Raw genomic sequence first — 15,637 nt, 5'->3', positions numbered from 1 at the left:
CATACAGCAGCTGCCTGCTAGCCTCCTTTGTATGGCCCATTGTTGCTGCACACCCCTCGTTAATACACATGCTGCCCGGGGCAGCCCCTGTGAATGACATCAACTTGCTTATCTTAGAAACCCCAAACCTGATGCAGGGCGGGGAGGTTGCCTTGCATCTGCCCGGCCAACTAATTGTGAGCTCCGCGGGTTGTGATTGGCTCCCCTTCCTCTCAGTAATAGGTTAAGCAAAGACATTGCGGGTCCATCTGTTCGTCCATTCATTGTTCTGCTCGCTCGCCTCAAGTCTGCAGCTGAAATCGTGTTAAGGAGTTGCTTCTGGAACAGCTACAAGAAACCAATGCCTGTGTGCTTTCCAGCGAACGTAAGTATAGGGGCTTCTCTCAGCAGAAATGGGACATTTCGCCTTTCGGATGTTCCAGCAGGTCAGTGTGCCTTCTGACAACGTGAGCGTGTGCATCAGCAGAGATTGGCATGCTTTGGGCACCTGGAAAAAAGGAGGAGGAGAAAACACCTCAAGACTTACCTTAAAGCGTATTCAGGAGCAGTCTTCTGTACATTCTGTCAGCAGTCTTCTAGCTCAGTACGTTCTGTCAAGGAACTTCTAAAAGCGTTAGAAATTGTAAGTTTCCATGAGTTTGGAAATGGCAGGTAGTATCCATCAGTGGAGCCAATTTTATTCTAGCCCCATGGAGGTAAAGGAAGGTTTTGACTTTGAGTGATGAGTCTTTTTTTCTTTTATTTTCTTCTTTTTCTGCAAGTAAGCTGTTGTTTATTATAATTTTTGAGTGGTAGAAAAGCCTTTTTAAAAAGCAAACCAAATTTCCTTGCAATACCATACAATGGATAAATTTTTCCGTTTGTGAAAATACGTGGAACTCTATTGAGAGACATGTGAAGGTGCTGTGCTGTTATACAGACCATTATGATATTCTCAGGTAGGAACATGTTCCACTGATAGCTTTTGTACTTGGAAAGCTATTCCTAAGTATGTTGGATCAAGCCCAGTTATTTTATAAGGCTTCTAATTAGTTTTGTTTTATGTTTTGAGTTCAAATGTTAGGCTGAAGAACTGTAACTCCATGAGCTGTGTCCCAAGGATCCTGGAAAAAAAAACCAAAAAAACCTAAAAACAAAGACCTTCATATATCTGTTGAGAGGGAAAGAGCGTATATAAAAGGGTTAAAAAGAGGTTTGCATTTCTACCACATGCCCTATTGTGTGAACATATGCATGAGTCTATTGAAAGTTTTCAGAAGATGGGCAGGCCACCAGTTGCTGGTCTCCTGCAGTTCCAGTAGACATCTGTTGCCCCAGAGCATTAACCAATCTGTTCAATGGGACATCCTTCCTTTGTTGGACAGAACGATGCAGACAACAGCACTCGCTGAAATACAATGGTAATTAAATACATAGAAACTACAGCAGTAGGTATTTATTACATATTCATTATTTTATTTGCATTGTTGCTGTAGCGTTACGGTTTGGGTAACAGATACGTTCATTTTTTTTCCCTTTCTGATCAACGCCGCACTTCTTTTTGTGACAAGTAATTACAGCATTTCAACAAACTGCCATTTCAATATTTCCCGTTTTCATTTTAGAAGACTTAGAAAAAAGACTTCCTGTGTGAAAACAAGACGAGCTGTTTCACTGTAGAATGTACCTTCGGGAACTTTTTGGAAGGTCTTTTGGGAATACACAATTTCTATTACTTTGCCACAAGACGCTCTTATTTTCCTCCTTGTTATTTTCCTCCATGAACAAAATTTGCATTAAAATGCTTTTCTTATGTTCAGTCATAAGTGGAAAATATTCAGAATAGGCATTAAAAGATTAAGATGAGTTATTTTCCCGCATTCCTGTGAGAAGCAGAAATGTTTTGTGTGAACTGAATTAATGAGTCGATTGTTGTTGATGGTTATGGAAAATAGCAATCACTTAGAAGTGGGAAAAGAATACGGCTCTGCCATGTGGTAGCGCAGTGCTCATCCCCAGTGCTGATCAATGCCTTTGACTCAGTAATACAGCATTTCAGGCCTTCAGCAGCGAACCCACTGCCAGATGCCATAGTTTCAATCAGGCTCTGGTTCGTTCTTAAAAGTTGTGTTGCTGTAAGTATATCCGCATTGGAAGTTGCTCATTTATTTATTTACATTTAATTAAACAAAGTTTCTTACTCCACTGTGAGCACAACCAAAAGTTGCAGGCTTTCCTTGACAAGAGTTTTTTGGCTGGCTTTGTTTGCTTGTTTGGCTCTCAGCTGAGTCAGAAATCATAGCAGGTATTTTTCTCATCTGTCCTGCACTGTATCAGTAAGCCTGCTTTAAAACCTGCACGAGTAATGAGAGTTTCTTGTCAATAAAGAATGAAAAGAGTTTTTCTTATCTGATGTTCCTCCTTGAATAAACATGACCTTTTTTGTTGTTTTTTTTTTTGGTTTTGTTTTGTTTTTGTGAGCTTGGGTGTCCTGTGTGAAGATACAAAGACGTTTAGTTGGAGTATAAGTTTGCTCAAATAGACTGCCTCTTTGCTAACCACATCAAGGTAAAATTATCAACTCCAGCGTCTAACAGAGCACCTGATTTTTGTGATTCTAATCCACGAGTCTCATACGGGGCATTGCATTGGGAGCTCCCAGGTATGGCATTTCAGGAGATGCTGCTGACCACAAATATCGTGTGAAAGTTCAGATGCTGTAAACGTTTCTCTGAAAAGTGTGCATGCAGAACATAGGCCAAACGCCAGGAACAGTGCACTGCTTATGCAGAATATCTTTAATTTTTTACTGTAGGTCAATCATTTAACTGCCCCTGAGAGAATAAGAAGAGACTTAGAAGAGGTACACACAACAGCCATGGTGGATGTGTTCCAACAAGGCACCAAGCTCAACTCTTGGCCGCTTTTGTATGCAGATGATGTGCAAATCAACTAAAGTATATTTCATATAAAGACTGATCTTTGAATACATTCATATGCCAATGAGGTTTTTAATCACACTGAAGGGTTTTATGATTGCAGTTGCTTTGAGGAACTTAAACTTCAGCAAAGAAGCAACTGAAAAATGACTTAAGTGTTATTTAACTGATTCTTGACAAACAAATGTCCTTGTGACTTGGTGGCTTCAAGATGTGTTTATTCCATGATGTTAATATCCAACCTCATCCTCCCCACTTCCAAAAAAGAAATCCCACTCTCTGCTTTTAGCTCAGTGCTAAAATGCCATTTCACAGTACACGGATTTAGGCAGCGCCCCATTATCTGCGCGCGCTCGGTGCCAGCAGTACATGAGCCAGCTCAACTTTTCAGGCCAGCTTAGGAGTGTTGCCCATTAACAGGACTTCCTCAAGTCCCAGCAGATTGCGGGCTTGGGAACAATGATGTCGGGCCTTCCAGATTGCTTTGGCAGCTGCATTGTTCTCGGAGGGGAAACCAGACGCACTTAAGTCCCGCTCTTTTTCATGGGCTTTTGTTCATACCAAATTATTCTTTTGCCGTGCTAGTATTCATGATGGTATGTTAAAGGAGTGCATCCTAGCAACTAAGGCTTGTTGCTAAGCAGCCTTGCTTCCAAGAGATTTTTCTTGTTAGAGGGTTGGGGTTTTTTTTTTGCCGTCAGTCCTGTAAAGGCTGTAGTGTTGGTTTTTTTAACTGTATCCTTTTATTGGGATATTGTTGTGATTTGCTGCTAGCACTGTGCTACCAAGTGCATTACGCTAGTTAATAAATCACTGTGTGAAAAGGTTCGTTTCCAAAATTCTTGTGTTTAGTGCATGGTGTTGTGGGAAGTCTCTTCAGTTAAGGGGATGTAATATTCCTTGATATGCTGTTTGAGAGAGGGTTATGGCCTTGCTCCCTTCTTATGAGGTCAGGTTAGAATAAAACTTGAAAGTAGAATATTAGCTTTCCTAGAAGTCAGTCTCAACTGGATGATGGGGTTAGACAAAAGATGCTTGTGTCAGATTTTTTTGAGCTAAAACTACTTGGGTAAACTAATTGTGCCTGAACTGCCTGACAAGTTCAAGTGAAAACCTTTGCATCTGTGTATTACTTCAATATTATGCTTTGCATGGTGAAAGTGTGGAATATCTCTTTGTTTTATAGTCTTCCTTTCATGGAAAGTTTGCTATTTTATGGTATTCCTGCAGTGCGATTGGTCTGTGTGGTCCATTTCCATCTGTGAGAAACTATCTTTTACTTTTTTGATTGAAGCATTTAGCAGAAAATTCCCACCTAAAAGAACAAAACAAGGGAGAAAGGTAGAAAATGTCCTTTGGAAATGTACGTTATGGAAGTAATGATTTGATGAAATGGATGCCTAATTTATGTACAGCTGCCATGATGCAAAATTCCCCAAGAAAAACTGCAATTTTTCTTCTTCCATTCTTTTTACATAACTTTTCCCTGTATGTATAGTGGGATCTAGCAGATGGCTTGCACAAGTCAAGTCCAAGTGTTGAAATTAACATTTAATTTTGTTGACTTACTGGCTTGACAGATAGCCTGTTGCAGTGGACGCAAAGACTTTCCTTGGCTTTACTGGCCATGACATCAGTCTATGCCTTATGTGCATTAGTGATGCTCTCTATTGAGAGCAGTTAGTCTTTCTTTGCTTAACTGTTGCTTTATAAGAAAATTCAGAAATTGGTTGAGTGTATTCAATTTAATTGATAGTATCTTTTAGGACCAGTAACGTTTTATTGAATTATGTTTTCTGTTACAATTGTTTATTTTAGCATCCTTTATTTGCTTAATAAGCCAGCTAATCTTGTATTATGCTAATTTCTATTGAACAGAGTCTCTAAGCTGCTTAGTTTGAAAGGTTTTCTGGTAGATGTATTTTATAGCTGCATTTTTCTTTTATTGTTGCAGTATTGTCTATGTTAGAAGAAATACCGCGTCACCTTTAGGTCTTGGTAAGAGTTCTGAGTTACAACAAACAATAAACCCACTTCTGTTCCTTAATGAACCCGTTTCTGGAAATGGCTAAGTAAAAGCATTTCATACATTAAGAAAACAAGTGATGAGCTGTTACTCAGCTTAGCTATGTATGCTCCTTTTGAATAGTTTTTTCCAGAAAAAGAAAAATTCCATGCTCAAAAAACCCACCGAGTTGCGTGTCTTTGCTGTGAGAGATTAAGTGCAGTTCTGAGGAGGCAACAACAAAATACAAAAGAAATAAGATGTGTAACCAGTTGCAACGTTTTTGTTCTCTCTTTAGGAATACGGAGCGCTCTATATTCCGGAATACAAGAAAAACAGCAAAGTGGAGTCAAGTACATGCAGCAGCTTCATGGGCTTGAAGGATCATCTAGGGCGTGACTTAGGCCATCTTCATGTGGCAAGCACTGGCACACAAATAAATGCAATTGTACCTTGGTCAATGGCGGAGAAGCCAACGATGGATAAGGTTAATTCTAGGAAAGAGGATGTAGACAAGGAGGCATCTGAGGAGACTTCAGGAAGCTCCAGCTGTGACTCTGAAGAAAGCACAAATTCCGATAATGATTCAGAGAGACTGAATAATTCTGCATCAGAATCACATTTATTGCCTAAGACTCACCGACAGCTGTGCCGATCTCCTTGTTTAGAGCCTCATATACTAAAAAGAAATGAAATTTTGCAAGACTTTCGGATAGAAGAGGCTCAGACAGTACCCAAGGAAGTCGAAAAGCCCCCTGATGTGGTGAAAGAATATCAAACCAAACTGGAGTTTGCACTTAAGTTGGGTTACTCTGAAGAGCAGGTTCAACTTGTACTAAATAAGCTTGGTACTGATGCTTTAATAAATGATATTTTGGGAGAACTTGTCAAACTTGGGAATAAAACTGAGACCGATCAGTCTGTAACTAATGCTAACACTAGTGTAATGCGTGAAGCGTCTTCCATAGAGTCTCAGAGGTCAGAATCTCCGCTGCAGGAGGATGTGACGGAGGATGGTGACAACCTGAGGCCAATAGTTATTGATGGCAGCAATGTTGCAATGAGGTACGTGACCGCGAAGCTTTTGCTTTTGTATATCAATGGAAACAGAATTACTCTGTCTGGTTCAAGCAGACAGTATGCTTGAACCAGTATATATGTAGTACAATATACTATATAATTGCATAAAACTGTATGCAGGTTCTCGTGCAAGCATCATCCTCAATTAAACAGTATGCCAATCTTGTAATCAGGTTAGAGGTCTGTAAGAGTTCAGTGTCCATCTCCCTGTGTAACCAGCTGTCAAATCGCTCCTTCCCACTGCCAGTCTAATACTTACTTAACTTTTGGTTTACTTAGCAAACCTTTATTAGGCACCATTGCTATGAGAAATTGTTGTATCCAGTTACTTGCAGGAGACCAAAGCAAATGTAAGATTACACAGGTTTATGAAACAGTGACTTAGAAGAAAGTGGCTTAAGGGATACTTTTCCTTGACAGGTTGTTCTGTAAGTGGTTTATCTGTAAAATTTGACTGTTGGTTATCAGATTTGGAGCTAGGTTTTGCTGCTGTTAATAGCTGTGATTGTGTCTTTGGACTTTTCACTTATATAAGTACGGATGACACAGCTATCTACAGCATTCAGCCACTCTGACCCCAGCAATATAGGTGCATAGCAATAAACTTGTCTGGGGAGAGGCAGTAGCTCCATGCTCCTCGGTGATGAAAGAGGAGATAACACCAAAGTGCTCAGAGATGGGGTTTTTTGTCTGTATAAAAGATCCGTTGATGAACTGATTAGTAACAAATTGGGTAACTTGTGAGGACTGTCCAGTTCCTAGCACTACTAGCACCACAGGTTAGAAGGACGTTTTTAGTCTCCTAATGAACTATTAGCATAGTAATAAAAGTTTGTGCAAGACAGTTCTGGGCTGAAGACTTTTTTTGTTATCATTATTTTCTATTCAATTGAGTTACCTTTAAATGAGGCTTCTTTCAAATGAAATTTCAGTACAGCTCTTTAGAGCAACACAGTAGTATTTATATATTTAAGTAAAAGTGACTAGCCCATAAATTACAGGTATTGCTTCTTTCTAAATGGGATATTCCAATTTCTTTTACCTGATGTATCATCCAACTTGAGTTGTAAGGGTCTTACATGCAGAACAAACACTATTTTGATGCTAAAATAGATTTGAATCGCATTTTACAGAAATAAAGAACTCCTGTTCAAACTTAGCTAGTTAGCACAGCTCAGACATGATGGATAGACAGTGATCAACACGAGAAAGCTGTAGGCTGCCACAAGGCCTTCCCTCACTCTTCTCTAGGCTGAACGAACCAGGGCACCTCAGCTGTTCCTCACGTCTTGCCTTCTAGACCTTTCACCATCTTCATAGCCCCCCTTTGGGTGCACTCTAATAGTTCTATGCCCTTATATTGTGGTGTCCAGAATTGCATGCAGCATTTGAGGAGAGGCCAACTAGCTTCTGCTCAGCTGCTTTTCCATAATGTTTATTCAGTTATTAGTGTAAGTAATTAGGTTATGAGTTCTATTCTCAGTTACTTCCTTGACCATATACATAAAACAGGCCAAGTGTGAATTTATGAAATGCACGGTACAGGGCCTTAATATATATGAAGTGATAACTAATTGATTTAATCTATATCCAAAAATCCAGTTGGCAGGTCTTTATTTCTCTGTCAGCAGCTAAAAATTATAGAATGCCTGAGTCAGGAAGGAATCTTTTAGTCCAGTCACCCTGTACAGAGCACTGTCAATTCAAAGCCATGCTCTGTTGGGTTTCAAACGCTGAACTTGCTGAGGCTCCCATTGGCCCATCTGCCTACACTGCCAATGCCCTTTGGAATGGCAATGTATCTATGTGGCATATCAGCCATTCCATCCAGTGTTGTGTCTTTTGTGAACTTGTTTCAGAGTGCATCCTGTCCCATCATCCAGGTCAGTAGTGAAGACATGAAGCACCGCTAGTGGCTGGCCTCCAAGTGGACTTCATGTCAATAATCATAACCCTTTGAGTGCAGCAGTTCAGCCGGGTTTCAGTCGACCTCTGTCTACTTATGCCAGTCATATTTCATTATGTTTATCAGTGAAGATGTTACCAGAGGCAGTGTTAAAAGCTTTATTTGTTAAACCTCAAGATAAATAGCATTCACAGCTCTCCTCATCCACTGAGACAAACATCTCATCATAGAGAGCTGTGAGATTGGTCAAGCAGTATTTGCTCTTCGTAGCTGCATTTTACTATCTCAATCACCTTGTTATACTAAATATGTTTGGAAAAGGCTTTCAGGAAGATTTGTTCCATCACCTTTACAGGGATCAAGGTGAGGCTGACCAGTGTGAAATTGCCTGAATTGTCCTTGTTTCTCCCCTTGATGATAGAAGTGACGTTTGCTCTCTTCCAGACCTCAGGAACATCCATGTTCACTATGACCTTCCAGAGGTTCTCAAGAATGGCCTTGTAATCAACAAGCTCTCTCAGCACTCCTGAGTGCATCCTGTCAGGGCCCAGTAGCTTAGGAATGTTCAGTTGAAGTGTTCCTTAACCTCTGCTGAGGAAAAGTCTTCTTTGTTCCAGACTGTTCCTTTGGTCTTGGGCCTGGGATTCCTGAAGGCAAATCTTACCAATAAAAACTGAGGTAAAGAAAGCATTGAACCTTCAGCTTTTTACACTGTCTTTTGTGACCTGGTACCCTGTCTCTTCTCTCTGGGGCCGTGTGCCATGGGATTCTTCTATACAGTATAAAGTCTGCTCTCCTCAAGTCTAAGGTTGTGATCCTCCTTTTTCCATTGAGCTTTCTTTGCAGAATCCTGAGCTCCACCACTGAGGTCACTGCAGCCAAGGCTGCCCCTGACCTTCACACTCCTGATCACTTCATCCTTATTTATAATTTTGGGGTACAACAGGGTTGTCGTGTTGGATCCTCAGTCACCAGCAGCAGGAAGTTGTCATCAGTGCTCTCTAGAAACTTCCTGGGCTGTTTGTGCATTGCAGTGTTGGCCAGCCAGATAGTAAAAAACAGTTTTGCTCTGTTTTCATTCAGCCAGATGACAAAGATATGTTTGCACTACTTTGTCAAGTGGATTCCATCGTTAGCTAAAGATTAGTCCTTTGTTACAAAGGTGGTTCAATCCTGTGTTAATAAAAGGTGCATCCCTGTTGCTCATGTCAGCTGTGCAACCAGTTGTTTACCTGCATGGTAGCTTCTTCCTTTCAAGAAAATAGGCAGAATTAAAAGAAGTTGAGCTTCAATATGCAAAAGAGCAATGTTTAAAGCAGTGTGGAAGACACAGGAATTCACCCAGAGTTCAGACAGTCTTATTCAAATGTTGATACCTAAATGTCTAGGATACTGTTAGAAGAACCTTACTTCTATGACTTGGCATGGTCTTTTCTTTTTCTTTCCTGTTTGCCTTCCCAAGGTGTTGCCAACTAGCCCACTTTGGAGCTGCTAACAGGAAAAGCAAGACCATAGCTAGTCTTTGAAAAGGGATTTCTGGGAGCTTTCCCATTTGCTTTCACTGGACTGGGTGTACTGAGCTGTTTTCTTACCTCATGTTGTCGTAAGGCAACAACTTGATGCTGCCTTACCATAATAATTGATGCCATTTACTGTAATTATTATTTTTTAAAATAATTGCATATTTTCTTTTAAAGGGATGAGACTGATTTGTGTGCACATGTATCTAAATCTAAAATTGGAACTGAACAGTAGATGAGATAATACCATAGAGCAGCTATAGAGCTCTTGATACGCACTTAGCACAACTGGGGTGAGATTGGACTGAGTGGTAAGGACCTGGGATTGTTTTATACTGTACCTGAGCAGTGACGTACACTGTCATTGTAGAACACTGGATATAATAATAATCCTACTACAGAAGTGTTCTTCTTGCATGTAGTTGATGATACTGTAATGAAAAATGGTGATTTAAAGCACTAGTCCAGAAGGGTGAGAAAAGTATTTGTCCATTGACATAAAAATGCGCTTGGTGCCTTATTTAGTGTGAGGTACTAGACAGGTAATAATACATTTCCATCCATAGTAATTCTATATCCCCATTTGAAATTTAAGCAAACCTAAACTTTCCATTTATATAAGTGAAGAATGCAAAAGGTGATCTTTGCCCATCTAGCAAACACCAGCCACCAGCTCTTCACCCCCATGTCTGTTCTCTGTTCTTTGTGCATCCCAGACCTGTTCTTTGTGCATCCCAGACTGCCTCTTCTGAGTCTCAGTAGTCAAGAATGAAGGGGAGAGGGTCCTGTTCTTCTGTGATACAACAGAGACAAGGCTTGGAGGTTCTATTTTGCCCCTTCTTTACTGATGAGATTCAGAAAGTTCCTTCTGAAAAGAGAAATATGTTGCAACACAGCCCTTTTTCCTTGCTTGTCTTTTTCAAGGTTAAAGTTGGGACTCTGAATATTGCCTGAAATTAGCTGCTCTGATACTTTTCTTTGCTGGAGTCAAAGTTGAGCTTTTGATAAGAAAAGTAAGGAATGGGGAACAGAGTTGTTAGCTACCAAAACAACTGGATATTTTTCTCTACAGTGTTCATGTGCTTCTATTCCATATCTGTTAGCTGCACCTGGCTGTTGTGCTTCACTTTCTTTGCTAACAAGAAGAAGAAGAAATTCAACGCTTTAAGTAGATCTACATAAAACTTTGTGATGAAAACATAGACAAGAAAGTTTGAACCTTGCTGTGCTCACAGTGACAGCAACATGAAGACAGTGTTGAATGGCACTTAATTGGAGGTTGTACTTACTACACTAGAATTTTTCTCCAAAGAATTTCAGAATTACATTGGAAAAATGACTGAAATGTTGATCAAATGCTGTCTGGGTTTGCTAGTGGAAATGCAGAATCTTGTTCTGAATAATCAGATTTGTCTTAAAAATTCGCCCTTAGAATTACAAGCTGATGGAGGAACTGAACTTCTGCTTACCGTTTTGGAATACTTTGACCTGCACTGAAGGTATATCCTTGCTAAAGGACAGTGCAACCTGAGAAATCTGTTGCACTTTTCTTTGGGAGAGGAAGATTCTGACTTAAGGGACTTTCACTTAAGAAAGGAACAGGTTTCCCAGAGAGGTGCTGGATGCCCCATCCCTGGTGACACTCCAGGTCAGGCTGGATGGGGCTCTGAGCAACTGATGGAGCTGTAGATGTCCCTGTTCATTGCAGGGGGGTTGCATTAGGTGACATTTAAGGGTCCCTTGCAAATCAAATGGTTCTGTGGTTGTATCAAAGGCATTTTACAGTTTTCTTACTGCTTTCATGCCCAGCTGGATGGTTTGGGAGCCCAGCAGGGGCAGAAGCGCACATCGGTGTCTGGCAGCTGTGACGGTGGTAGTGTTGCTCAGAGTGACGTGTGAGATGCGCATAAGTGGGTATCAAGCATTAGGCACCTCCATTTAGGAATCTGAGCCTTGTCCATGTGTGTTAATCATGATGCAGGTCATTTGACCATAGTAAAAGTTTTGCTGATATCCAGCCTACTTAGTTTTTCCACAGCTGGAAATGACTCTTTGCGTTGCTAACCAAAAGATGATTCGAGTTGTCTCCTCCATGCCAGATGTAGTTTCCATCTAGCAATTAAACTGCAGACTTATTAAAATAATTGCACTGACAGTTTAGCTATGTTACCCTCTTCTCAGACTGTTGCTGAGCTCAGTAGGCACAAGAACACGGACGGATTCAGGCACCCATCTCACTGGTAGCCTAAAGCAGCATTTTCTCCGTAGTCTGTCTTGTTTCTGAGATTATTTTGAGAAACTGCTCCAAGCAATAGATAAAAATATTTTTCCAGCAAGTAATGATCATGTGGCTGGGAGCTTGGGGCTGGCAGCTCTGAGTGCAACTTCTCTTTGTGTGTTTTGAAGTCTGGCTGCAGTGTGCATGACTCTGGTTCAGTCAGACACCCTTGTTGGGGGCTGGTGGCAGCGCTTCCATACCCCTGAAATGGCATTTTGTGTGGTGTTACAGCCTCCAGAGCTCCTCCAAAGACCTCAAAGCCCTGGGCAGCCTGCTCTAGTATTAGATATGGAGGTCGGTGGCCCTGCCTGCAGTGGGAGGGGGAGTTGGAGCTTCATGATCCTTGAAGTCCCTTCCGACTCAAGCCAATCTGTGAAATAAGGAGCAAGTGCAGAACAGATAGAAGATCCGTGTTGCTGAGAAGTGCTTTTGGGACAAATCACTGTGGGCAGGAAATTGGTGGGACTTTAAAGAGGTATTTTTTGAGAAAAGGTTTGAGATTAGATACAAAACCAGTCTGCCAGCATAATGAGTCACTGAGCCAGGGTGGAAATGCTCATCTCCCTGTTGCAGACTGCTTTTCTGCTGTTACACGATGGAAGAAAATAGTTTGGTAGTCCTCTAAGTTTGCTGGACTGATCTACGTTTTGTTGTTCCTGTTTTTAGTCAATATGCTTTTATCTGCAAAGTATCTGGTGTCCAGCTTTCACTTAGATAAAAGCCTGTGGATGAATTGCAACAGACATTAGTGTTGCCTTCAGCTCTGATGTCAGCAGTGTGTGCGTATCCTGCAGCTTTCAATCTGAGAGCCAAATATTGGTTTGAATATAGCATGAGAACACACCACAAAGTCTTGCAACTGTTCTTAGCAGTCAGTGTTTCAGGAGCCTACTTCACTCTTTTCAGCAATTTAACCACTTGAAAATCGAATGTGGGGGTAAATAAGGAAATGAGGAAGATAAAAATGATTTCATCAGATATCTTACCACTGTTCTACTAACCGCTAGCCTAGAAAATGCTCAACTGGCTTTGTTCAGGAAGCATTCAGGGTTCTACTGCTACTTTATATCCTTTTAAAAGTGAAGCCACATCTGTTGAGAGACCAGATATAACAAAAACATCATTCACGAATGGTATGAAATAGTAATAGATGCTTAAGAAATATTTCTATGTTCCTTTAACACGAAGCAGTGATTTGCATGCAGTCAGCAGGCAGAGCCAAAGCAGAACACACTGATACGCAACCACTGTCAGCCTGACCGCCCCGAGCCTCCATATGCTTGTAATATTTGGGAAGAGACTGCAAAAAAATGCAAGAAGTACGAATATTTCTCCTCTTCTTTACAACTAACCAGAAGGAAGGAAAGCAGAGGAAGAAGCGTGATTTCAGACCTTTCATCATATCATGTACCATAAAGCTGACGAAGCACAACGATCATGAGAAGGAGAGCATTGAATTTGCATCACCACAGAACAGATTTTAACCACCACCTTTTTCAGAGTTTCTCACTAATAATTAAACTGGACTTTGTATCAGTTCCAATATGAGCACGGGCATGTATCAGAAAAATGGCAGGAAAAATGTGAAGATTTACATGAACTTCTAATCTTACGCAGCAGTGCCTAAAAGTTTGTATGCACTGTAATATACTTCTGTAGGGAGAGTTAAAGTATATTCTGGTTTTGAGTGATAGGATTGTCATGTTTTGTGTTAGGCTGAGCTGCCCTTCCCTTGCTGTGCCCTCAGCAGCGTGGCTTGAATTCCAGCCCAATGGGAAGCAACAGGAAAGAATTCTCATCTCTTTCAGGCCAGCATCTCATTCCAGAAATGATTTCTCACATTTATGGGAAGAAACGTACTGTTCATACTGTTACTAAAATGCGCTCTTACAAAACACTTGTTCTCTGTAAGGAGTGAAGGGTGGTTTTATCCACTGGAAACCAGAGAGATTGTTTAGAGTAACAACAGTACAGTGATTTCACTGGAATTTAGAAGCTGGAACAGATCCTTCCCGACTGTTTTAAAATGGATTGCAGTGTGTGTATGGCTGCACATGACCTGCTGATAGTGCGAGCGGTAACTTCTTGTATCAGCTCTGCAGGGGAGGCCATGCAGACAGGGAGGCTGAGGCGTGCAGAGAGGAAACCTCATGTTGTTCATCAGAACTAACTGTCCCTGTGCCAGCTGAAACCCACAGACTTACAGTCTGCAGCAACTGCAGTGTCTTAGTACAGAGTGTACGTTTCCAGGTCCTGTCTCCAGAACTGCTGGAAAAGGACATAATGCAATTGCTTGGCTAAGTCCACGTAGTGGTAATAGCGGTAGTGGTCTTTTGGTTTTGTTTGTCTCTCTCTCTCTTTTGGTCTTTTGTTTGGAGTCTGAGACATCCAGCACAGCCTCTGCTGGGGACAGTGCTTTGTGAGATGTGTTAGCCACAACTCCTCATCTTTCAATTCCTAGACTCATCAGAATGGTAGAATCACAGCATGGCTTGCATTGGATGGTCCTTAACGCTCATCTACTTCCACCCCCCAGCTGTGGGCAGGGCTGCCACCCACCAGATCAGGTTACCCAGGGCCCCATCCAATCTGGCCTTGTGTGCCTCCAAAGGTGCACAGCTCACCCTCTGCAGACATTTAAAATCTAAACAGCTTCTATTTCTTTCTCACTGCTACATTGCTGTCATCCATTGCGTCATTACTCAGGCTCCTTCAAACTGTCAAGGAACATGTGGCAGTGCAGCATCTTAGGGTGGTGGAAGCAGCAGGTACTTCAGGAAAGTTCTGCCAAACCAAAAGAAACAGAAGTTTTTACATCACTTTCTAGGGTTTGTATTTCCCTATAAACTTGCCTACTGGAAGATCTTTTAGGTGACTAGCTCTGTTCGTGTTGTCCCTTTGACAAATCGCTCCTTGGTGGTTGAATTCTCTTACCTTTCAAAAGCCAGATGAGGAGGTGTTCGTACAGGACGTGGCAAGCCAGTGAGGCAAAAGCTAGTGGTTTGCTGTCACTCCATGTGTCCCTTCTGCTATTAGCAGCTTGTTGCCATCCTCTGTATCCCTTCTGCTGTGCAGGGACCTTGGGGAAATTGCTGATGTCCTCCTTTGCATGGGGACAGAACATGGACCTGAGCCATCTCATCCGACTTGTACTTAAAAGCATCCACTGAAGAGATTCCAAATCATTTCTAGGCATGTTGTCCCATTAGTCCATTAAAAAGCCTTTTCTAGCATATTGTTTAACTTTTTTTTGTGCTGGCTTTGCCATCACTGCTCAGTGGGACTGCTGTGAGCTGACTGGGGCCAGGAGCCAAGCACCCGCCTGGCTGTTTGGTGAGCACCCTGGGGACCAGGGAAAAGCAGGAGGAACAAGAACAAGAAAACTCAAAATAAGGGCAGGGAAATTGCTTACCAAGTAGAACTGCAGGCAAAAAGGTCTGGAACCAGCTGTGTGCAGCATGGGGCGGCCCCAGCCTGTCCTCCCAAAGGCACCTCTGCAGCCCCCCCAGGCCCATGGGGGCCCAATATATAGGATAGCCGTCCTGTTTTAATTACATGCAGTGTATTGCAGTTTTGTTCCTCCATAGGCTTGTTTTTCCTAGATTAACTAAATGCACTTTCTTCAGTCTTTCCCCATAGGTCTCATTTGGCTTTCCTTTGGATTTTTTCCAGTTTTCCTGTGTATTTCATATTCTGTGGTGCTTGAAATTGGATGTGGAAGTCAGACGAGGCGTCACCTACCTTTAGAAAATGAAATAATTGCATCTCTCACTTTACTTCAGACAGTTATTGCACAATGGGTGCGCTGCTTTTGTTTTGCTTGTGTCTGATCATATTCTGCTGAACTTGCGCCTCTCCACAGCTTTTTAATACACAATTAATTTCACCTTCCTAAGTGCAGCGCTAAGCAAATCCTTCATTTTCTCTTGT

General features: G+C 41.6%; 1 protein-coding gene across 5 annotated transcripts in view; it reads left to right on the top strand.

The window, feature by feature from the left end:
- ZC3H12C (zinc finger CCCH-type containing 12C) overlaps positions 1-15,637 on the top strand; it is a 40,038-nt gene that overhangs the window by 13,967 nt on the left and 10,434 nt on the right. For 4 of the 5 annotated variants that reach the window (XM_015852202.3, XM_085555775.1, XM_085555760.1 and 1 more), the window contains exon 2: positions 5,222-5,988. In XM_015852202.3, the coding sequence (XP_015707688.2) occupies positions 5,222-5,988 (767 nt within the window). Of the gene's footprint in view, positions 1-154; positions 365-5,221; positions 5,989-15,637 lie in introns of those variants that run through there. The other variant, XM_085555769.1, reaches the window with a different exon arrangement.

Source organism: Coturnix japonica, chromosome 1, assembly GCF_054131305.1.
Source record: "Coturnix japonica strain WE chromosome 1, WE-NBRP24, whole genome shotgun sequence".
Lineage (NCBI taxonomy): Eukaryota > Metazoa > Chordata > Aves > Galliformes > Phasianidae > Coturnix > Coturnix japonica.
This window is presented reverse-complemented; position numbering and strand designations above follow the sequence as displayed.